This window comes from Plectropomus leopardus, chromosome 10, assembly GCF_008729295.1.
Source record: "Plectropomus leopardus isolate mb chromosome 10, YSFRI_Pleo_2.0, whole genome shotgun sequence".
Classification (NCBI taxonomy): domain Eukaryota; kingdom Metazoa; phylum Chordata; class Actinopteri; order Perciformes; family Serranidae; genus Plectropomus; species Plectropomus leopardus.
The window spans coordinates 1081255-1104176 of NC_056472.1; the positions used below are offsets into that span (position 1 = coordinate 1081255).

Below are 22922 nucleotides of genomic sequence, written 5' to 3' on the forward strand. Positions count from 1 at the left end.
CAACTTGTTAACAGTCACAATCTTCACCGAGGACAAAGCACATGCATCAACACACACACACACACACACACACACACACACACACACACACACACACACACACACACACACACACACACACACACACACACACACACACACAGGCACATTTGTGAAACATTTGAGTGACGACTACAGTCATGTACACAATGATTGCCTCATGAAAATGATATTCATGCATTTCCATATAACATGTAGGCTACACACATTTTAATACAGGCATGTTAGTGAATAAGGACACTATGACTAAATATTTTAGACACTGGAAGACCTTTTGACGTGTTTCAGTCGCTTGACTTGACTTTTTCTGAGCCTCTATATTACACTGTCGAGTTTTTAGCCTGTATGTTTGGCTGCAGTAATAAAATGCACTTTGATGACTTAAACTTCTGCATATTTCTGTATCATGATGTGGTTGAATACTATTTCTGGTCCATATGATTCAAGTAAGATTTCAATACAGTCAAGTTTGTTTTGTATTTTTAGTGGGCATTTGAAAAAAAAAGAGCGCCATGTCTGTAGCACTATTAATTGCCGGTAATTAACCCTATGAAGTTCAGTGAAGTCTGCACCCTGAGTGGACTCTCTGGAAGTCTGCACATTGTCTGCTTGAGGCCTCCTGCAGACTGGATGAATTGTAGATTTTGAAGCCCTGAGCACTAACAGACCCGTGAATGTGCCCGCAAAGTCTGCAAGTGCAGTGAAGTGCAGAGATTTGGATTGAGCCAATAATTTTGCAGCAACACTTGCAGCTGCAGTAGATCAGCCCAGTAGTTTCCAACCTAGGGCTCCGGCCCCTCCAAAGGGTCACAAAATAAAATTAATATAAAAAAATTTGGAGGGCAAATCTGTTTAGGTGGGACTGCAAATAACTCAGAAACAAGAGCAGGGCCTCAAGGTGCAGACTCCAGTTATTTTTACAATCCATTACATTCTTGAAGCTTGTCTTAAAAAGGAAATGCAAAAGAAAAATAGCACTGCCTTGGTCTGTACAAAGGACTGGACTTTTAAAACATCACAAAGTGACACCCTCCCAAGAAGGGACACACACTTCATGTCCACTCTTTTAGAATCTGAATTTTACCTCTTCTACCTACATCATTTCAACAGGAAAGGTTTTTAGACAAGTGAGCGTCCTATGTATTTTCTGCTCAGTGTGAGGTGACTGTCGGCTGGAGCATTAATGAAACTCTCTTGCTTTAGTCATCAGAACAACAGATGAGTTTGTGTGTGTGTGTGTGTGTGTGTATGGCAGAGGAGCATTGTTGCTGCACATTCTGTTCATTCAGAGAGCAAACAGGCAATCAGCCCCACTTAGCATCAAATGTGTGCCAGAGCCTCTGCGTAAGTTTGTGTCCCACACTCTGAGCACTTGGCACTGTGTCAGGCTCTCCATGCAGCACAAATAAAGCTCCACATCAACTCATGCTATCACACTTCGACTGCACAACAATCAACTTCTACTGATGACACCTCACACTTACAGCTCTGTCAGTCTGACCTCCAGCATCACTGTCATCGCTGTCCTGCATACTCACCTTCATCACCGTCTCAAACATGGGGATGAGCACGAACTTGATAAAGCCGATCTGAGCCGTCGGCTTGGTGACCTTTTCTCTGTCCATAAACGGAGCCACAGGAAGCCCTTCAGCCTTCTCCCTGTCGCTCTGCGAGGCATGCACACACATACACATTTGCACACACACACGCAAACGTGCACACACATGCACACACACACACACACACACACACACACACACACACACACAAGATCACCATCTCCATACTTTCCAACAGAACGAGGGACAAATGTCTTTGCCCATTCATGACACAACACTTGTCTCATACAGCTTCACAGGGGAGGTCATACCTTAAAGATAAAACAAAAATGTTTCCTCTAATTATTTGTTAATTTCGGTGACTGGGTGTAATGGGTGACATCATAGTGGAAAAAGTTTCTTTTTGTACACTAACATTAAATCATCAGAGCACGCAGCACCCAACATTGTCTCATCCTGTAATATCCTGACGACATTTGGTAAAGTGGCCTTCACTCACTGTTGTTGTTTTAGTGTGTTGTTTTGTTGGTGTTCTGTATTTGGTCTTGATATAAACAAATGCTGGAATTTGACTGTCGCCACTGGTAAAAATGGCCCTTCATAAAACAACTGTGAACCCAAAAGTCATTTTACTGTATTGTGAGTTTTGGTCTTATAACTATTTTTGAAGCTTTCAGCTTTGAAAAATGGGCACAATAGGCAGAAACGCTGCGACCTTATGGCTGTGTTTGCATCAAATTGGCTCCACTCGAAAAGATCTCCCCTCTGTGGTGGACTCACCTGCATGAAGTACTCCTCCAGCAGGCAGTCCACCCAGGGCTCAGCCACCTCCATGGGCCGCACCTCGTTGGAGATGTCACAGCACTTGATGAGCACCATCTTCAGCTGCACAGAGCACAGGCTTGCAGTCAATACACAATTATTATCAATATTGTTACTATTATATGACCATGCAAAGCCAGTGAACATTAAATGTCATGACTTTTAATGTGTTATCGTGATGAAAACAGAGTGAAAATACATTTTCATAGTAGTAGCTAGCTAGTAGTAGTAGTAGCTACTGCCATATTATAAAGTTACATAAACTACTGTAGAATAAAATACTGTTAAAATGTTAAATAAAGTAAAGTATACAGTTAAATAAAGTACTGTATATTAAATAAATCAAAGCACAACCCATGGTGATTTTATTTTGAAGAACCAAAATGAGTTTCCTGTCAGTCTGTCTATCATCAGATGGACTCTGCTTGGTTCATTTCCAACAGGTCACATGAAATCAAACTGAACTACAAGGCCACAGTTTTTGGTGCGGATCGACTGAGCCAGGCTGCAGGTATTGAGAGGTACCCTGAGACTTGTTCCAAAATAAAAGTGTTCTTACACAGGTGACGTGCTCCTCGTCCGTGTAGTCGAAATTGTCGACTTTCTGCTTAAAGGAGTCAAGGATCTCACCGTGTCGGGCCATGTCTGTCGCCAGGATCAGTGTGATGGTTCCCTGGAAAACAGCACAGAGTCAAACCACTCATCAATAAACACACACACACCAGGGTTCCCACACATTTTCACCAACAAACATTTTCAAAACTTTATCATGTCACACACGCACTCACACACTCACACACACAGATCTCCTACCTGTCGTATCTGTTTGAAGGCCTCCGGGTCAAAGTTGGAGAAGATGTTGCAGTCGGGCTGAGAGAAGATCTGGAAGGCCACAGCACAGTGGTGGTTCTCCAGAGGGGAGATGTCGTTGTAGCGGACTGCCAGCTCTGTTCTGGCGTTGATCTGGTACCTGAAAGACAGAGAGAGAGAGGAGGACAGAGAGGGAGAGATGGCACAGAGGGAGGAAGCATTGAGAAGGTGGAGAGAAAGAGGCAGGGGCAGACAAAATAGAAGGAGACAAGTGAGGAAACAGAGAGAATGCACAGGGAAGTGAAAAATAGCAAAAACACTCAAGAAGGAATGGAGACAGAAGGAGACAGGGAAGGAGGATGGGGATAAAAATTAAGAGAACCCCAGGATGGACGGAGAAAAGGATGGACAGAATGAGATGGTAAAAAAAAAACATGAAGAGAAGGAAAAGGAGGAGTCAGCAGGAAGTTACTAATTATGCAAACCAGACAGATGGAAACAAGGAAAAAACTTACAATGTATAGCAGGAATTGTGTTTGTGTGATTTTCTTACGTGTTGTTGAACCCCGGGTGATCGAGATCATGACACACAGCAGCTGTCATGAGAATCAAAACGTCAACCTGAGTGAACTTCTCCTAAAAAGTTTACACACACAGACACACAGACACACACAGACACACACATTTTTATCAATTAATGCATCAATGATGTCTTTTCCTCAAAGATCACGTCATAATGTGCATTGATGTGTGTGTGATCCCATCTTCCACCTTCAAACTGCCACATGCAACATCTTCTCCGACTGTGACCCGGAGGCCTTCAAACAGATACGACAGGTAGGACATCTGTGTGTGTGAATGTGTGTGCGTGTGTGTGTGAATGTGTGTGTGTGTGTGTGTGTGTGTGTGTGTGTGTGAGAGAGAGAGAGAGAGAGACCTCGTTAGCACATTACTGGTGCAGATCACACTCTGTCATTAGGCCTGTGGTAATGAAACCTCCAGTGAAAAGTTGCCTCTAACACCACAGGGAGACTCCCTGAGGAGAGAAAGCTCCTCTTTTCCTTTTTTCTCTCTTTTGTCAGACATGTGTCTCCCCTTCATCACCCCCTACTCCCCCTTCTCCTCCTCCTTTCATTCTTCTCCTCTGAGCTTTCGTGATCCCTCACTTATTTTCACACCACAGTTTGTTGCCTCCACCTGTCCTGTGACAGCTAAAGCATGGAGACATGTCTTGATTTTGCTTGCATTCAAATATGATTTGATGGTGAACACAGGACAAAGACAACAGAAACAAAATTTCATGAATTAAAAAGTCCACCCTAACTTATTAAATTTAGAGATGGCTGTGAAAACTGTATCAAAGACCAGCTTCAGTGTCATTGCAAACAGCTATACTGAGTTAGTGTTTCATTGCTATTTAAAGGAGCTGTGTCAGACATTCGGAGCATGTTCATGAGTCTGAGCTGCGATTGTCTGCACACGGCTCTCAACATGGAGGTGGCTGAGCCATGGCTAGCAGCTAATGACGCCTCACAGCTGTGTCACACCAAGCCGTCATTGGCCCTCTTTGCTGCGGTGTGTCCAGCACCGTTGGGCTTTTTTGACATTTTTCAACATATTATAGTATGATGTTTTCGTTCATTTTTTCGACATGCTATATTATTATGTTTTTGGATGTTTTTTCAACATTCTATGCTATGACATGTCTCAACATGCTATACTATGTGGTTTTCAGCTGTTTTTTGGACATGTCATATTTTCACATTTTTCACCATAGTAGGGTGTTTTCTATCGTTTTTGTTTGACATGCTATATTATGATGTGTCTCGAAGTGCTATTTTATGTGGTTTTCAGCTGTTTTTCGGACGTCATATTTTGACATTTTTTGCCATATTATGATGGTTTGTGGTGTAGGTAAACGCTTTGTTTTTTCAGCATTCAAGTGTTGTTATTGTGCTAACTAGCATCATGATGAATGCAGACGACTGCTGTCTGCTGGTATGGATATCATGCAGGCGCACAACCAAGTGCAGGTCAGAATCTAATCTCAACAGCTGCAAAGGACTCAGCCTACATGGGGCACACACTCAGGTGTACCAGAGATCGCCTTGTTTGTAGTTACTATTATTCCCTGATTTTACCAGGTTAAAACCTCACAGCAGCAAGTCTCAAAGAACAGATTACCTGCAGGCTGCAGAGGCAGATCATGCTGTACATCATCTGGGTGACACAGAAACAGTGGCGGAAGTTGTGGAAGGGGTTGTTCTTGTAGTTGTCATGGATACAAAGCTGGGGAGAGAGAGATAGAGAGAGAGATAAATCTGTGAGCATCCATGTATTTAGAGATATTGTTCTGGTCTGGAAAAAGCCTGTTCTGTGTGGGTTGGTTTTATTTGAATGTGCAGATGGAGCTGGGTCCAGGTCTCACCAGCCATCTCTTGAGTGTGATGGGGTTGATGTTGAAGTCTTTGACTAAACCCAGATCATGGTACATATGCTCCAGACAGCTCAGCATCTGGAGGAGCAAAAGAACCGATCAGTGATCTGCCTCCATACACTGAGACACAGAAAGATGATGAAATAATTCTTTAAAACTTTGATCATGTGACTGATGAAATGAATAATTTTGCAGTGTTATTCTTTTGATTATGGATAGACCACTTTATCATGTAGTGAGCAGAGTGATATGCACTACACATCAAAAGATGGATACAAGCTAAAGGAATATGATTATGGACTTTTACTGCCTTTCTTAAGAAACCAGTTACAAAACTATGAGCTAGAAACAACATATGACATATATAACAAATACGTTGCTGCCTATGAATCACTCATTGAAGGGAAATAAATTATGGAATATTAAAATTAAATATTTAATCTCAAACAGCAGTATTTTTGTGAATTGGATTATTTTATTTTACTTATGATTTAATTTTTGATTAGTATTATCACCTTGTTTTGTTGTAAATATTTAAGAAAACTAATTAAAAAAATAATGTATCTAAAAAAAAAATTTGTCCTCTGAACCATACACAAACCCTGTTTTAGTTTCATCATGTGAATTGATGTAAATGTCAGTTAAAAAGAGCTGCTGCAACACACTCTCTTAGGTTGATGACATAATAGACCTCCAAATCAGGATTAGGTTTGGGATAAGTGAAGAATATCAAGTGGGCTTTGACTACCAAACAACTGGTTTGAGATAATTATGGCTAAATGCTCACACCCACTTGTCCTAATTCAAACCTATGACTCAAAATTATCCAGCACAGAATCCCGGTCAACAATCAGAAATTGCAAATCCATCTTTTCACTTATTATTTTAGCAAATCTCTTTCCCCTTTCTTTATACATTGTTTTTCCGAGCAGACACTTCTCCTTGTCAAACACAGGTGCAACAAATATTATTGATATATGTCTATGTTTCATTAAGTTGTTTCACCTCCAAAGCACTTTATTGTGTAAGTTGAGGTACTGTCAGGGAGTAAAGACACATGGATGTGAATGAAGCCATCATTACTAACACACAGATCCCATTAACTGTAGCCATATTTCACTCTGGAGTTTGTATTTGCACCTTTAATATCATGTTCTGTCCAGCAGTGATTACAGGTGCAAAGACACAACTAAAATTAGTCATCAACATAATGAGCCTGTATTCAGACTACAGGTGAGATACAAATCACAATTTTACATTTATGCTACTTGCATCCGTTGATGCTTCACTTGTCAATGTATCCGTAAATAATCCAGATTAATAATAAATGGTTTTATAATGTGTAGATATACTATAACAGCCTCAAAGTTTTACCTAAACGATGTTTCATTGTCTTACATTTCTGAACTATTTCATGTTCACACTACGTTATTACAAATCAAGCAAGAGGTGTAAACATGAGGTAAGATTAACTGGCATGATTTGGTAGTTTTGGTGATGTCATCAGCACTCCACAGAGCCGCTCTTTTGAGTGACAGCAGGTCAAGCAGCTATGAGTCTGCTGTGTCTGTGCGATCCAGTACCCGTACTACCCAACTATTCAGTACGGCAAATACAGATTTAGTAACAATACACACTATGTCAAACACAGTATGCTAAATATACCAGGATGCTCTACTATATCTGGTTGGATCCTGACCAACAATCCTCTGCAGCAGCACATACATGACAGCAACTGAGCTGCAAAAGGTGCACGTACAATCTGAAAATGGTATGCAGTGTTTTGCTGCATTTTTCAGGTTGAATGACATGTTTCCCCAAAATGGTGCAAAACGATTTGTGTCAGAAATGTACTCAATCAGCGGAGACGTGTATAGAAACCAGATTCTTGTAGAGCTTTACTTATTGTACACAGAATTTTTGTTTTTATTTCTTACTTGCTTTGGCAGAGTACATGTATGTTATCCAATGCTCTCTGAACTGGATGAAAACTCGGCATATAAGAAAAAAAAACGCCTGCATAACACACAGAAATGGCGAAAAACTGTTTAGCGGTCTGTTAACACGTTTCCAACAAGTATTTTCTAACATTTATGATGTATTTCCAGAGAAATTACTAAATGACTAACTAAAAATTGCATATCTTACTCATTGATAATTTCCTAATCAGTTGATGGTTTAGAAATAAGGAACAGCAGTTAAGCTGTGTCTGATGAAAATGAATCAGAGGAGTAATCAGTGCAGGAGTCTTACCTCATTTGGCTCCCACTGCCAAGCATCGAATGTGGGCAATCTAAGAGCTTCTACTGTCTCCTTAGACAGATGGTACTACACACAGACACACACAGGGCAGCAGGACAGACAGATAGGGAGACATGGACAGGAGAAGAGAGAGGAAAATTGTGGGTGAGACAGGTTTCAGTGAGCTGCTCAGTCTTACTTGCTGGCCTCCCACAGCTAGATGTTTTTTCAGGGTGTCTGAAAAAACAGTACATGCTTTCGCATGTACTGCAGCCAACAGAACTCGCAGTTAACCCTGTCCGCCTCCCTCTGGCTCAGGGGCACACCTCTACACACCACTGCACACCCCTGCTGTGATGTTCATGCATGTAAAGTCATCCGCAGTACTTTCCTTTATCTGTCTAAACTCTTGTTGTTTCCCACCACAGAGAGTAACAGTTTAAATGTTTCACTTCTGTTCTTGTTCATTTATAAAATGTGCCACAGATATCACTAGCAGCCACACACACCAGCTGTCAACAGGTGAGTGTTTCTAAATGTGAAAACTGATCTAATCTCTGAGGGCAGAGATGAGCTGACCTATTGTACTGCAGACTTCTGGGAGAGGACATGGACTAAGTCAGTCACATCCACATTAGACATACTGGTGGACCTGGTTTAATGTAGTTCCTGGAGGCACAGCGGTGGTGCGGTGTTTCTCAGTACACCCGCCATCAGCAGAGTCACCTGACTAACACAAACACACAGTCAACAGTGAACAGTGTCGCACACAGTTTCTAGGAAAATCTACCTTTGGGTAGGAGGGCACATCTCTGCGAGGAGTCAGCTTCTTGGTGTCGTCCACAAAGTTACTGAAAAAACAAACAAACACACACACAGCTTTAAAGCTACAAAGAAACAACAAGATAAGTAATACTTTAATCAATATCAAATATATGATTTTCAGTAATATACAACGACCCTCAGTCAGTAAATTAGCCTAAAACTCCAAAATAAAACATCACTTCACTGGTCTTACTTTCTCAATAACTTCTACTACTACCACCACCACCAATACTACTACTAAGACTACTTCTACTATGACCACCACCACTACTACTACCACCACCACCACCACTACTACTACTACTTCTACTACTACCACCACCGCCGCCACCACCACCACTACTACTACAACTATTACTACTACTACTACCACCACCACCACTACTACTACAACTACTACAACTACCACAACACCACCATTGCTACTACTACTACAACCACCACCACTACTACTATTACTACTACTACTACTACTACTACCACCACCATTACTACTACTCCTGATACTACTACAACCACCATCCTTTCCAACTACTAATAGTACTACTACAACTACTATGGCCACAACCACTACTTCTGCCACCAGTACCATTACTACTACCACTACCACCACTAATTACACCACCACCACTACTACTACTACTAGGCCTGCTACTATTACTATTTCTGCAAGTACTACTTGTACTTCTACTACCACTACCACTGCTACTACTACTACCCCCACTACCACTGCTACTACTACTACCCCCACTACCACTACTACTATTATTACTACTACCACCACTACTACTACTACTACCACCACCACTACAGCTACAACTACTACTACTACCACCACCATTACTACTACTACTACTACTACTATCACCACTAATAACACCACCACTACTACTACTACTAATACTGCAACTACTACTACTACTACTATTCCTGCAAGTACTACTAGTACTTCTACTACCACTACCACTGCTACTACTACTACTACTACTACTACTACTACTAGGCCTACTACTACTACCACCACCAATACTACTACTATTACTACATCCACCACCACCACCACTACAACTACAACTACCACCACCACCACCATAACTACTACTAATATTACTACTACTACCACCACCACCACTACTACTACTACAACTACTACTACTACTGCTACTACTACTACCACCACCACCACTAATAACATTATCACCACCTCTACTGCTAATACTGCAGCTACTACTACCAGTATTACTATTACTGCAAGTACTACTAGCACTACTAGCACTACTACTAACACTACTACTACTACTACTACTACTACTAGGCCTACTACTACTGCTACCCCCACCACCACTTCCACTACTACTACTACTAGTGCCACCACCACTGATATCATTAGAGAGCACAATGTTTGTTTTCATAGTTATGCAGATGACACACAGTTTTAGATCTCTGCTGAACCAAATGATGCTGCAGCTATAAACTCCATCACTACCTGTCTGCTGGCAATAAATAAGTGGATGAGCAATAATTTCTTAAAGTTAAACAAGGACAAAACTGAGATCCTACTAGTCGGCCCTAAAACAAAAAGAGAAATGCCTTTGAATAATCTGGGAAACTTGACTACCTGGATTTGATCTGAGGTCACAAGTCTTGGTGTTATCCTCAATTCAGATTTGAGCTTTCGGTCCCACATTAACAAGGTGACAAAAACATCTTTCTTCCACTTTAGAAACATAGTTAAAGTACGGCCATTTATAAATCAAAAAGATGCAGAAAAATTGATTCATGCCTTTGTTTCAAGCCAACTCGATTACTGTAACACACTTTTTACTGGGTTACCGAAAAAATCCACTGAGAGACTTCAGCTGATCCAAAACTCTGCAGCTCGGCTGTTAACCAGAACCAAGAGGAGAGAGCACATTAGTCCAGTTTTAGCTGCTCTGCCCTGGCTTCCTGTAACATTTAGAATTGATTTTAAGGTCCTTCTCCTAACATACAAAGCCCTTAATGGGCAAGGACCAAGTTACATTGCTTATTCTCTTGTTCCTTACTTACCTTCACGAACACTGTGATCATCTGCAGCTAGTTTATTTGAGGTTCCCAAAAACAGCCAAAATAAAATTGGGGATGCAGCATTCGTCAGTTATGCCCCGAAGCTGTCTATTTTGCTTTGCTCTTGCATACTGCTGCACATCTTCAGATGGTGTGTGTGGTGTGTTTTCCTTGATTTTATGCTTTTCATATACTCTATTTTTATGCTTATTTTATTAATAATGTCATTGGGTTATATTTTATTTATTTTATTTTCCATGTTATGTTATGCATTCTGTGCATTCAGTTTTAATTTTTATCCTTATTTCATCTTACTTTTACAAGTATTATCGAGTGGATTTTATCCATATGAAGATGCATTCTATGTATTCTATTCTGATTTTATTTTATTTTTATATGCAGGTTTTATTATGTCTTTTTGTCCTTTATGTGTTTTGATGTGAAGCACTTGGTGCATTTAATTTCTTTCTTGTAAAGCACATAGGGCTGCATTTCTTGTATGAAAGGTGCTATACAAATAACAGCATTCTGCTATCCAACAGAAGCAAGAGCTGATTCCACCATGAGTGACAGTTAATCACCAATCTAAACCCTTTGTTTAATGAAATCACCAGAGGCTTTCACTGATGTGAGCAGTGAGCAGAGAATTGCTTGTGTTGTGGCTGTCACCTGTTGTTTCTGGATGCCATCTCTTCACGGAGCTTCTTGATGTCGTTGCGACATTTTTCAATCTCCACCACCTTCATCCCCTCCACTGCAAACACACAGAGTCATTTATTAAGCCTTTAAACCCTTATATATATATATATATATATACACACACACACACACACACACTTCATGTTACATGACACCTCACAGTTGCTACCTATTTGGTTATATGTTTGAATATGGCAGAAGCTCATCAACCAAAGTTAGATTTCTAAAGTTTCAAGGTGACCATAAAAGACTTTTCTGTAGTTAACTCTGAGGGGAATCAGGTCATTTTCTTGTCACATTTATTACTATATATATGTGTGTGTGTGTATATATATGTAGATAACAATGTGATGATGTATAAAGGGTATATGTATGTATAAACATATAGATGTTTCTATATGAGATATGTAGTACATATTATATATGTATGTGTTTGTGTGTGTGTCTACATGATTTTTAAATAAATGTGAAAAATTTAATTATAATATTCATGAAGATAGTTTTCTGTAATTTTCTTTTCATTTTTTTTAATCAGGTCATTTTCTTGTCACATTTATTACTAATGTCTTGCCTTTTTGCCTATGTTTACAAAAGAAATCAAACCAATATTGCTTATACAGCTTGTAAAAGGTTTCTTAATTCAGCACAAGAAAACTGATGTTGATCCTGGTTTCAAAGGGTTATAACCACATGAGTCATATTAAAGATGAAAAGATAAGATATTAATATATTTAAAACCATTATCCTCCTGATTCCCCTCAGAGTTAACTACAGAAAAGTCTTTTATGGTCACCTTGAAACTTTAGAAATCTAACTTTGGTTGATGAGCTTCTGCCATATTCAAACATATAACCAAATAGGTAGCAACTGTGAGGTGTCATGTAACATGAAAGGCTGGATCCTCAGGAAATGTGGAGGTGGAGATGGTACACACAGTCTCCTAAAATGTATTTTTGAGCAGTCAGTCTTACACAGTATGTGTATGAATGTCCCCTGTGATGATGGCCATGTTGAGGCCTAAAGTCTGAAACCTGTCAGAGCAGAGAAGATTACAGCAGCTAATCAAAGCTGAGATCAAACTAGAAATACTGCCATCCGGTTGTAAGCCTCTGCTCATCAGTCAAGTGTCTCTAACAGTTTACATCTATGTCTATGAAAACATGGATGCCTCACACAGACTTTCCCCCCGATAGCACAGATCTGTCTCTCAATCAGCAACATTTCAACATTACTTTGAACATTAGTGTCACCAATTCAGTATCTGACCAAATGTCTCCTTCTCTGTTCCTGAGATATGATGCTGGGTAATGGCCAGAAAAGTGTTTTTGAAGAACATTGTGATGTCACAGTGAAGTTGACCTTTTGGATATAAAATACCAAAATCTGATTGGTGCATCCTTAAGTCCAATTGGATATTTATTCTAAATTTGAAGAAATTATCTCAAGGCATTATTGAGATATTGCGTTTATTAGAATGGGACAGACACATGTCTGCATGGATAGACAACCTGAAAACATAATGCCCCCCAGCCACGGCTATCAGAGCCATAACAAAAGCATTTTGTCATACAATGTGATGACATGCCAGATACTGATAATGCTGTCAATCACTTGCTGTGTTGCACTTTGAGGGCTTGAAATGACAAACAGCCCAAAACCTACATTATTCTGGTCTGGAGCTCTGCAGACTGGATGTTTGCCCCAGTAGATATATCACGGCTGCTTTATGCTGAATGAAGATAATTTCAGTGAGTTGAGAGACTGAGGAAAGTAGGAGGTTGGGGAGTGTCTGCGAGCTGCTGGTGTAGGAGGTGGATACTGAGAGAGGGGAACAGAGCCTGGAGCTGTACACTGCAGAATCAGCAGCGGCCACTCAGTGCGGCTGCAGCAGCCTGTATAAGAACAGCTGTCTGTCGTCTGACTGCAGTCACAAGTCACCATACATAAGTCTCTGACTGTGTGTGCTCCTCCGTCTGCCTCCTTCATCAATCGACCTCCTCCTACTCAAACAGAAAAGGTTGCCCCTGACTACACTCCTGCTCCCATTAGAATAGGTGACCATGGCGACCAAAGTCATGAGAGGATGGAGAAATCTGTGTGGGCGCCACACGGTTGCCATAGCTACCAGGTATCCTGGCAAATGGCATGCTTGCGTGAAGTGGCTGTGTGTCACATCTGCAACTACTAAAGTACAACCAGTCAGGAAGAAGGTACTGACAGAAATCATTTTTAAGACTGCACACAATTTTCATACAAGTTCAGCAATTGTCCTGTGTCTGCCCTGCAGGGAAGCTGTCATGTCAAAATTCTGGAAGATCCTGGTTTAGATCAAAAGTGAGAATTTGAATGAAATTGGTTAAGACCCCATGAAGAAGAATTTGGTGTAAACTGAATTTGCTGTTAATATATCTTCTCATACAATAACATATTTGCCAATTGTTTAAATTAAATGCTGCAGTGTGCTGTGGTTAAGGTGTAGATTGCATTGGTAATGTTTAACACTGTGACTGATCATTTAGTCCTCCTTTCCGCACAGACAGAAGTACAGTTCAAGCAACAAGTGGATGAAGACAACAACCTCAATGTTGCATGACAGTGATGCTTGCGGACCTCAGATGATGTTAAAGCACACCCTCGAGTGTAATACTGCTTAAATGAACACCATTTTCAGGATTTTTGAAGCCAGAAGTAAAAATCTAATGTTAGGCTATAAACAAAGTACACTACTGTCACATGACCGTCACCGACACAGACCACAGACCTTTTTTTCTTCTAACCAAAAACCAATTCAAAAAACCCCCTGACTTTGAGACGAGGGAACCGCAAGTGCCGAAATGCTGACTCATTTCTGTGTTTTAGGTATTATTAACCCTCAATGGCATGGTGTTGCCCTCAGGCAACAAACTACATTTTTGGACCTCACACTGCCACTTTAATTGTTTTTTAAATTTTAACATAGTAGCATATCACCAGACATGTATGTGTCCAATAAAATGAGGGGCTGAAGTGGGTTTGACCTTCTGTCTTCTGTCTTTAGGAGGCAGAGCCGCATGGGGCACAATGTCACCAAATTAAAAGATTATTATTACTTTTTAACATGTTTAAGTCTTCAATAACCTTAAATAAAAAAATATGTGCATATGCATCAGCATGTAAAGAAGCATTTTTGATTATTTTAGGGGTGGCACGGTGGCATCGTGGTTCGCACTGTTGCCTCACAGCAAGAGGGTAATGTTAAATAATTATTTATGATAATTTTAAATATAGTTTTTCCTTAAACATTCTTTTTTTCTTTTTTTAAAAAATTCCTTAATCTACTAATTTCTTGGAAATTCAGTTTCTTGGAATTTTTGGAACATTTCTTACCAAGTTCCTCATTGCTATTTTCCCATGTTTCTGAAAGAAATTAAACCAATATGCTCAAGGTTCAAAGGTTGAAATACTTGTGTATGTGTATATGTATGTACATGGATATGTGTGTGTATGTTTACATGTATGTAAGTCTGTGTGTGTAAAGATGTAAGTGTATGTATATATGATAGAGATGAGGTTAACAAATTAAATAACTGAGTAGCTGAGAAGGGGTAGGAAATAACAAGGTTATAATTCTACTCCTTTTCAATTATTTATGATGCAATTTCTTGTTGCTTATTTGAATCTGTTTATTGAGGGGTTTGTTTTTGCATAGATTATAATCCATTTTTGTTACTGTCAATTTGTTTGTTTGGTTTTTTTTATCTTTTTCTGTTTGTTTCTTTGTTTAACACATTCCAACTATATATTTTTTAAAAAGGCATCTGTAAGCATCACAAGAAAAGTGATGTTGCTACAGGTTTCAATGTGTTAAATCAAAAATGTGTGTGCAAAGCTATTGTGCTCAGTGGTACCAAAGAGTAAAAGCATGAGAAGAATGATTGTGTTGTGTTAAAGGTAGACAGAAAAGCATTTTTGAGTGCAGTGCAGTGCAAACACCGTTAAAGACACATCTGAGACTCTGGCTGCTCATTTCTATCTGATTTGTGTTGAATGTGAAAAACACTGACTTGATGTATAACTCACATATTCAACATGACCTTTATCTTTAATCACAGCCTTACCAGGATGTAATGATTGCAAAAGATCACTGATTAAATGTTCCTGTGGGTTATTACTATGGCAGCTAGCCTGCTGAGAACACAGAGACCTACATTATATAAAAAACATGATGGCAGGACAGAGCAGCGGGCCAAGCTATCACTACCTTTATTGATCCAGTTTTATAGCTGGCTTTTATCTTGAGTGAACTGACATATCACTGACTGCCAAGATGCCATCAGACAAGCAGCTGCAAACTCTTTCAAGTGCGGCAAACAAGCTTCCTCCTCACAGGTGATGAAAGTGATATTGGTCATGTGAAGAGGACAGCGCACAGCTGTATGACCTCAGGTTCAGTGTTGTGTAAGGGTGAAGACGACACATTCCTTCCTGCTCTAAACAGGTTAAAAAGTGGTCAATGTTCAGCAGATGCTCATGAGAGTGCAAGGTTAGCAGCCTCTGGAGGTGGGTTAGCAGACCACATTACCTGAGCAGCTTCCACTTATCTAATCACAGCCTCATAAAGTGTGGAGGAACACAGGTTCAGACAGCATGCTCTGAAGGCATGCACTTATCTTGAGACCCATCAGTCTGAGCACTACTGTACAGCGTTTAGGTAATACTCTTCTCTCTGGAGTTCTGATTCAAAGCTTGCTAAAGTAAACACCATGACATCAAGATGCAGAACTTAACACCAACAAAATGCTGCTGTTGACAGTGGAATCTATAGAATCTCCTGTTGGAAGCAACAACAGTCTCAAGTTCACAGGTCTGTAATTTGATCTCTTTAACTTCCCTCAACATGCCTGTGTGTAGCCTCACTAGCAAAAATGGATCAATGAATTACAGTCAGGCAAGACCATAGACTGTACATAAAGATGAACGACATGACAATGCCCTAAAAGTGTGGCTTTTCAATCTGGATCACTCCCTGGTGACTGACTGCAGTATAGGTCATAAGCCCCTCCATGTTAGTGAATGGGACATAGGCTGAACTAAAAACTTGAAATACACGCCAAATAAATTTTTCCCAAAGATTATTTCTGTCACTGAAGGTGGTTCTCCTCACCCTGATTTTTGTGTTTTTCATGATAAGTTTGGTTGTAATGAGTTATTAAATTACCAAAGGAGGCTTTTCCACCATGATTGACAGCTTTGACAGCCAATCCCTGCGCTCGCATTCAATATAGCTGCTTGCGATTGGTTGGACGGGTGTTTTGGCGGGAACTCCCCCACCATCGCTACTGCGCAGTCTCTGGTTCTCAGTGACATCACCCTTGCAAGATGGCAACGCCTGCATCCGGGATATTTTCTGTCACAGTGAGAGGACGTGGAGACACGTCGTCTATTTTTCTTTACAGTCTATGGACCAGACTGAAACATCTCAACCACCAGGTCTTGTGGAGACATTACTGGTCTTCTAACAACTCTAAAAGCAGCAGCTCCGTTTCTTTGGCATCTGGCTGCAGATTCAGCGGGGGTCTGCAAGCGCATGTGCAATAGGTATCTCTGCAGGAGCATGTACAAGAGTTCGCAGTTGACAGGAAATCACATGTTCTAAGCAGCAGAAGATGGTGGTAGAAGAAAATAGAGACAAGAGAGAAGAAAAAAGAGAGTGGTAACTGAGTAAATTTTGAGAGTACTTAAAGTAAGTTTTTGGAGTTCTGTGGAGTGTTTTGGGTTTTTTTGTTGCTGGAATTATCATTTGGTGAAAATCAGGCAAATGTAGCTGCCATTTGCAAGTTAGCATCCAACATGAAGAAGAGGAACAGAAAGAAGTGAGCTGATGGGTGTAAAAACGGAGGAGAAGGCTGTGCTTTATTGAGTGCGACGAGGTCACTGAGTGGTTTAACACACAACTAGATGACTGGACTATTTCATTTAAAGACTTCATTACAGTACTTGTGTAAATGCACTTACTCATGCCATTACTTGTTTGAATCCTATTGTCATTTGATAAAGTGTTTCATTGGTTTAAAGTGTGTCTTATTCTTTCTCTATATAAATATATGAATTCAGGGTTTTCAATTTCGGCATAGCCTATTCAATTTTTTTATAGGAAAAAAGTTTATAATTTAATTTGATTTCCAGTTAAGTGCTGAGACCTCTCCTGTGAATGTGTTTGCACGGATCTTACTGCACGTGTGCTAATGGAGTCCTGTGGGTCTGCAACTAGGTGGTCTTGGTTTCCTTTGCTTTAGGTTTAACTACCTCCACGACTAACGCCATTCCCATCAGCCCAAACTCTACTTCATCTTTAGAGCTTATTCACAAATGCTAAATGCTATTATGGTACCACACTGAACTAAGACATTGACGACACAGCTGCCAGCATGTAGATTCTTCACTAATACACAACAGTAACATCATTTGATGAGCGTAATCAAATTGCTGCTTTTCTAAACAGATGAGAGTAAGATAAAGCACTGGTTCATCACTTCAGCCAGACAGTTTATGAATTAAATCAGATTCATTCAAGTTTTTGAAATAACTTGACTGGAAATTAAGAAATTAACAAATGCTTTTTTTAAAACCTTGAATTTTCAAAAGCCTTTGGGTAAGAAGTAGATGTTTAAGGCTGGGTGCAACACTGAGATGAGATATTATGAAAGCTCCTCCTTGGCTTAAACTGTGTTACTTTTTGTGGGGAAGGTGTTTCCTGTTAGTTAGCAGATCAGCTGATGACAGAGGTATGTACATATGACTGGGTGGTGGGAACAGACTTACACTCTACTCTTTTCTCCAACATGCTGAGACGATTGGTGACCTCGGTCTTCAGCTCGTTGATCTTGAACGCCCTGCGGACAGGTGGGCGCAGGTGGCAGAGAGACAGAGGAGGAGGAATGAGTTAACAAAGATAAAGGATCTGCATCTGACATCTGTCTCTGTGCCAATGATAAATCTTAACGTTTGTTTACACTTTGCTGCTCTAACTTGTATTTAGAGCATAGCTGCAAACCAAACCGACTGTGACATGCCACAGAAGTGCAGTGGTTTGAAGATAAATTCACTTAACCTTTTCAGCAGGAAATCAGCAGCTTCCATTATTAACTGATTGTTTCAGGTAATCTATGAAATAAATAGATAAACTGCCCCGTGGTTGTATGCCTCTGTGCACCAGTCAGCTGTCTCTTACAGTTTACATCATGTCTGTGAAAACATGGATGCTTCACACACATCTTCCCCTGACAGCACAGAAGATCTCTACAGTCAGCAAGTTTACAGACCAGTGTCACAGATTCAGTATCTGACCAAAGTTCCCCCTTCTGTTCCTTAGATATAATGCTGAGTAATGGCCAGAAAAGTGTTTTTGCAGAACATCATGATGGCACAGTCAAGTTGACCTTTGACCTTTTGGATACAACATACCATCATTTCATCTTTGTATCCTAATAGACATTTGTGTGAAAGTTTGTCACAATAAGCACATTAATTTTTGAGTTATGGCCAAAAACATCTTTTTTGAGTCACATTGACCTTGGCCTTTAGTCAGTTTATTAATAAGTCCAAGTAGACAAGTGTCAAATTTGAAGAAATTCCCTCTGTTATCTGGACATATTGCATTCATGAGAATGAGACAGATGCAAGGTCACAATGACCTTGACCTTTGACAATCAAAATCTAATTAATTCATTATTGAGTCCAAGTGAATATTTGTGTCAAATTTGAAAAATTTCCCTCAGTGTGTTCATGAGATAGCTTGTTTACAATAATGAGACACAAAAAGAAAGTCACAGTATGACCACCTAAATCTAATCAGTTCAATGATTTGTCCAAGTGGACATTTTTGGCAAATCTGAAGAAATTCCCTCTAAACATTTTTGAGATATAGCATTTACAAGAATGAGATAGATGCTATGTCACATTGACCTTGACCTTTGATCTACAAACACCAGAATCTAATAAATTAAGCGTTGAGTCAAAGGGGCCGTTTGTGCTAAATTCGACAAATTTCCCTGAAGGTGTTCTTGAGATATTACGTTCACAAGAATTAAACAGATTAGGTCACACTAATCTTGACCTTTGACCACCCAAATCTAATCAGATTGTTGAGTCCAAGGGGATGTTTGTGCCAAATTTGAAAATTCTCTCAAGGCATTTTTTTAAAATATCATGCTCACGAGAATGGGACAGACAGCCCAAATACATAATGCCTCTGGTTTCAGCTATCAACAGTGCAAAGGTATAGAAATGAAAGTCATTTTTAGGTTCCAGGATTTAGAATCTGTGTCCCAAACTGAATTCTTTTTTAAAAATATTTTTTTTATTGTTGTTCAGATAAGATAAGAAATTAAAAATCACAATTAATTAGTTGATTAATCAATAACAGATATAATTATTGCAGCCCTACACTCAGTTGTCATTATCTAGCAGTGCCCTCACTGCAGCTGTATCTACCGAGAAATCTATCTATCTATCTATCAGACCGTATTACACAACTTCTTATCCTGTGTGCCTATTAATGCTCCAACACTGCACCAACGGTCTAATGTCCTGCTGCAGCAGTGGACTCCTGTCCAATCTGCTCCTGTGGACCAGTGAGACTATCAGCACCAGTGTCACCCAGTAGACCTCCCTGTACAGGACACATGATTCCAGAAAAAAAACCAAAAAAAAACAAACATGATATGATAGCTGAGGAGTCGGTGCAGTGAAATCACATCTGGAGTCAGTGGGGAGGATTAGTGAGAGGTGCAAAGACAAAGCCCAGAGGCAGATAGGAATGAACTCATTAAGAGAGACAGCAGCTCCACAACATTCAACAGTCACATTCACAGGTTGGAGCTGCCAAGTGAAATAACTCATAAGAGGATTGCTGCAGAGCTCCCGCCTCTTGGGATTATAAAATACATTGGTGCATTGTCACCTCTGATAATTTATTCATACTTTGTTGCTTTCTTAGTACTACCAGTCTTAATCTGTCTTAATCTTTTTTCTCATAAATTTAATCTTGTTATATTACAACTTTATTCTTGTTTCTTCTCATAATATTACTATTTTTCTCTCGAAATTTATGAATTTGTTCTCAGAATATTATGACTTCATTCTCCAAATCAGATGATTTTTTTTTTCGTTAACATGGCCACAGTCCTCCATCTTACATTATCATTAAGTTACAAAACAAGCTTGTTTTTGTCAGTCTGTCTCAAGGTTCTTTCCTGACACCAAACATGGACAGCACTCTAGAAACAGCTCAAAAGAATTAGCAACCTGATGAAAAGAGGAGATAATGTAATAGAGAGTAATAGAAAGCCACAAAATGATTTTGATTCATGAATTAAAAAACAAACAAACAGAAAATATCCACATTGCAGTAGCTGCTGCAGTAGAACAAGTTAACAGTGAAGAACACAGTGAGCCGGCTTCTTACCTTGAAAACTGCTCTGCTACTTGCGTCAGTACATTCTGAAAGAGTTCCTCTTTATCTGAGGAGAGAGCAAGCGTGGAGCCGTGTTAATATACACACACCCACACACACATGCACATTTACACTGTAAACAGACTGTAGGACTGCTGAGACACACACATACACACACACATGAATACAGAGGAGTCTAAGGTAAACATTTGAATCCACTGGGGCAGAATATTCCAATAAAAACACAACAGCTACCAGAAGTACTGTGCATCACCAGTTTAACATACTTACTCACACTCATGCACACATGCGGACACACACACACACACACAGACATAAATCCATGCTGAGGTTATGAAGTCAATCAGAGGACATCTGATGGCCAAAGCAACAGATGGCAGAGGCAGAGGAGTGAGCGCAGAGAAGATAAATAAAATGTGCCCCCTCCCTCTAATCTCACCATGAGCAGCAGAGTATGTGCTGAAGCGGCTGACAGCTTGATGTCTTAACAAGCCACTTCTGATTCCTCTTCCCACACACTGAGAACAGGCTACATTCACAAACAAAGCCCTGCCATAGGCTCAAAGCTCCATCGTAGTGGGCAAAGTTCAACACTATGGGCCAATAAACTAACAGCTATAAGAAATTGTAAAAAAAAAAAAAAAAAAAGATATTGTCGGTCTGTAGTAGTTTGTACATTGTGTCTCTCACATTCCATGTTTCATGGGGGGTCAGAGGTCACTGCAGGCTGTTGTTAAAAAATTCCTCTCTGTGATTAATTAAGCCGCTTCAGCTGGAGTGACTAAACGGACTGGATCGTCACTCTCACACAATAACATCCTGAATTATTTCTCTACACAAACATGTTTGAAATAGTCCCAAAGTTAATATGTTTTAATGAGGATTACTGGTTTAACCTTTTGAAACCCGAGCAAATTGGCCTGATTCCTTTCAAGAACAAAGGAAGAAAGGAATGAGTAACTTTACAGGAAATTACACAAAATATTGGCAAGGAATTAGTTAAAATTACAAGAAAATTACCTACAAATTTGAACACAGAAAAAGAAAAGTAAAACACAAAAAAGCAAACAAGGAAATGACATGAAAAGAATTTTAAAACATCAATGGTTTTTCTATGACATGATTTTAAATATATAATCATAATAATTACAAATGGCATTGTACGGAATTTCTTTCCTAGTTTTTTTTTTTTTTTTTCCGGCCATTTTTAGTTACATAGGGAGCGGGCCCTTGTCTGTGGAGATAGACATGTTGCACTGCCATATTTCTACAGTTTTTACGATTTTTCGTCGGTTACCTGAGTTAGCAGCCCCTCCATGATGAGCACCGTCAGCGTCAACAACATTGATTTCTCTTTAACATGGTTTGTTCAGTGTTTTTGACCGATGGGTCTTTTGAATTGTAGAGGAAGAGACCTCTATGGGTAACCTCAGCTCCTGATTAAAACTACCTGAACATCTGGATCTTAAGTTATCAGAGAAAAAAAGGTGAGCACACATTAGCAGGTGCTAGGCTAATGGCCCATCGGCAATGTGCCAAACAGCAAGTTGGACAGGAAGAGACCTCTGCAGGTTCTGCTCCCGATAAAAACTTCCTGTACAATAAACACTGAATGAATCCTGAGCAGAACTTTACGCTTGGCACGTTTCAACTGCTTGCAATCTGCAATCCTTACCAAAAGATGCCACTAAATGCTAGATACTGCTCCTTTAAGAGAACATTTCACAAGAGGTTGAGTTCACAAATTGTTTGTCTAATGGAGGAAACACAAGTTTTATATTGTAGAAATATTGAATAAATGCATGTATATCATATAATCAAATTCTGATAATTCTGTGTTAAAGTAATTATAATCACTTGATTGTAGAATTTATGAATCATCAGTTTTAATTTATTTCTTTATTTTGATTGATAAAATGAATTTATATTTTGTTTTTTATTACAAATTTTAACACATTTCCCTAGTTGTACTCACATACTTTTACTTAAT

At 39.6% G+C, this 22922-nt stretch overlaps 1 protein-coding gene across 1 annotated transcript in view; it reads right to left on the bottom strand.

Moving 5' to 3' along the window:
* Positions 1 to 1499: 1499 nt before the first annotated feature.
* Positions 1500 to 22922, bottom strand: part of pde9aa (phosphodiesterase 9aa) — a 46262-nt gene continuing 24839 nt past the window's right edge. The window contains exons 5-16 of the mRNA XM_042494655.1: positions 20924 to 20978; positions 18280 to 18350; positions 11449 to 11533; positions 8699 to 8759; positions 7921 to 7995; positions 5659 to 5745; positions 5415 to 5519; positions 3784 to 3866; positions 3234 to 3390; positions 2980 to 3093; positions 2379 to 2483; positions 1500 to 1706 (exon numbers count right to left, since the gene is read on the bottom strand). Of these exons, the coding sequence (XP_042350589.1) occupies positions 1500 to 1706; positions 2379 to 2483; positions 2980 to 3093; positions 3234 to 3390; positions 3784 to 3866; positions 5415 to 5519; positions 5659 to 5745; positions 7921 to 7995; positions 8699 to 8759; positions 11449 to 11533; positions 18280 to 18350; positions 20924 to 20978 (1205 nt within the window). The remainder of the gene's footprint in view (positions 1707 to 2378; positions 2484 to 2979; positions 3094 to 3233; positions 3391 to 3783; positions 3867 to 5414; positions 5520 to 5658; positions 5746 to 7920; positions 7996 to 8698; positions 8760 to 11448; positions 11534 to 18279; positions 18351 to 20923; positions 20979 to 22922) is intronic.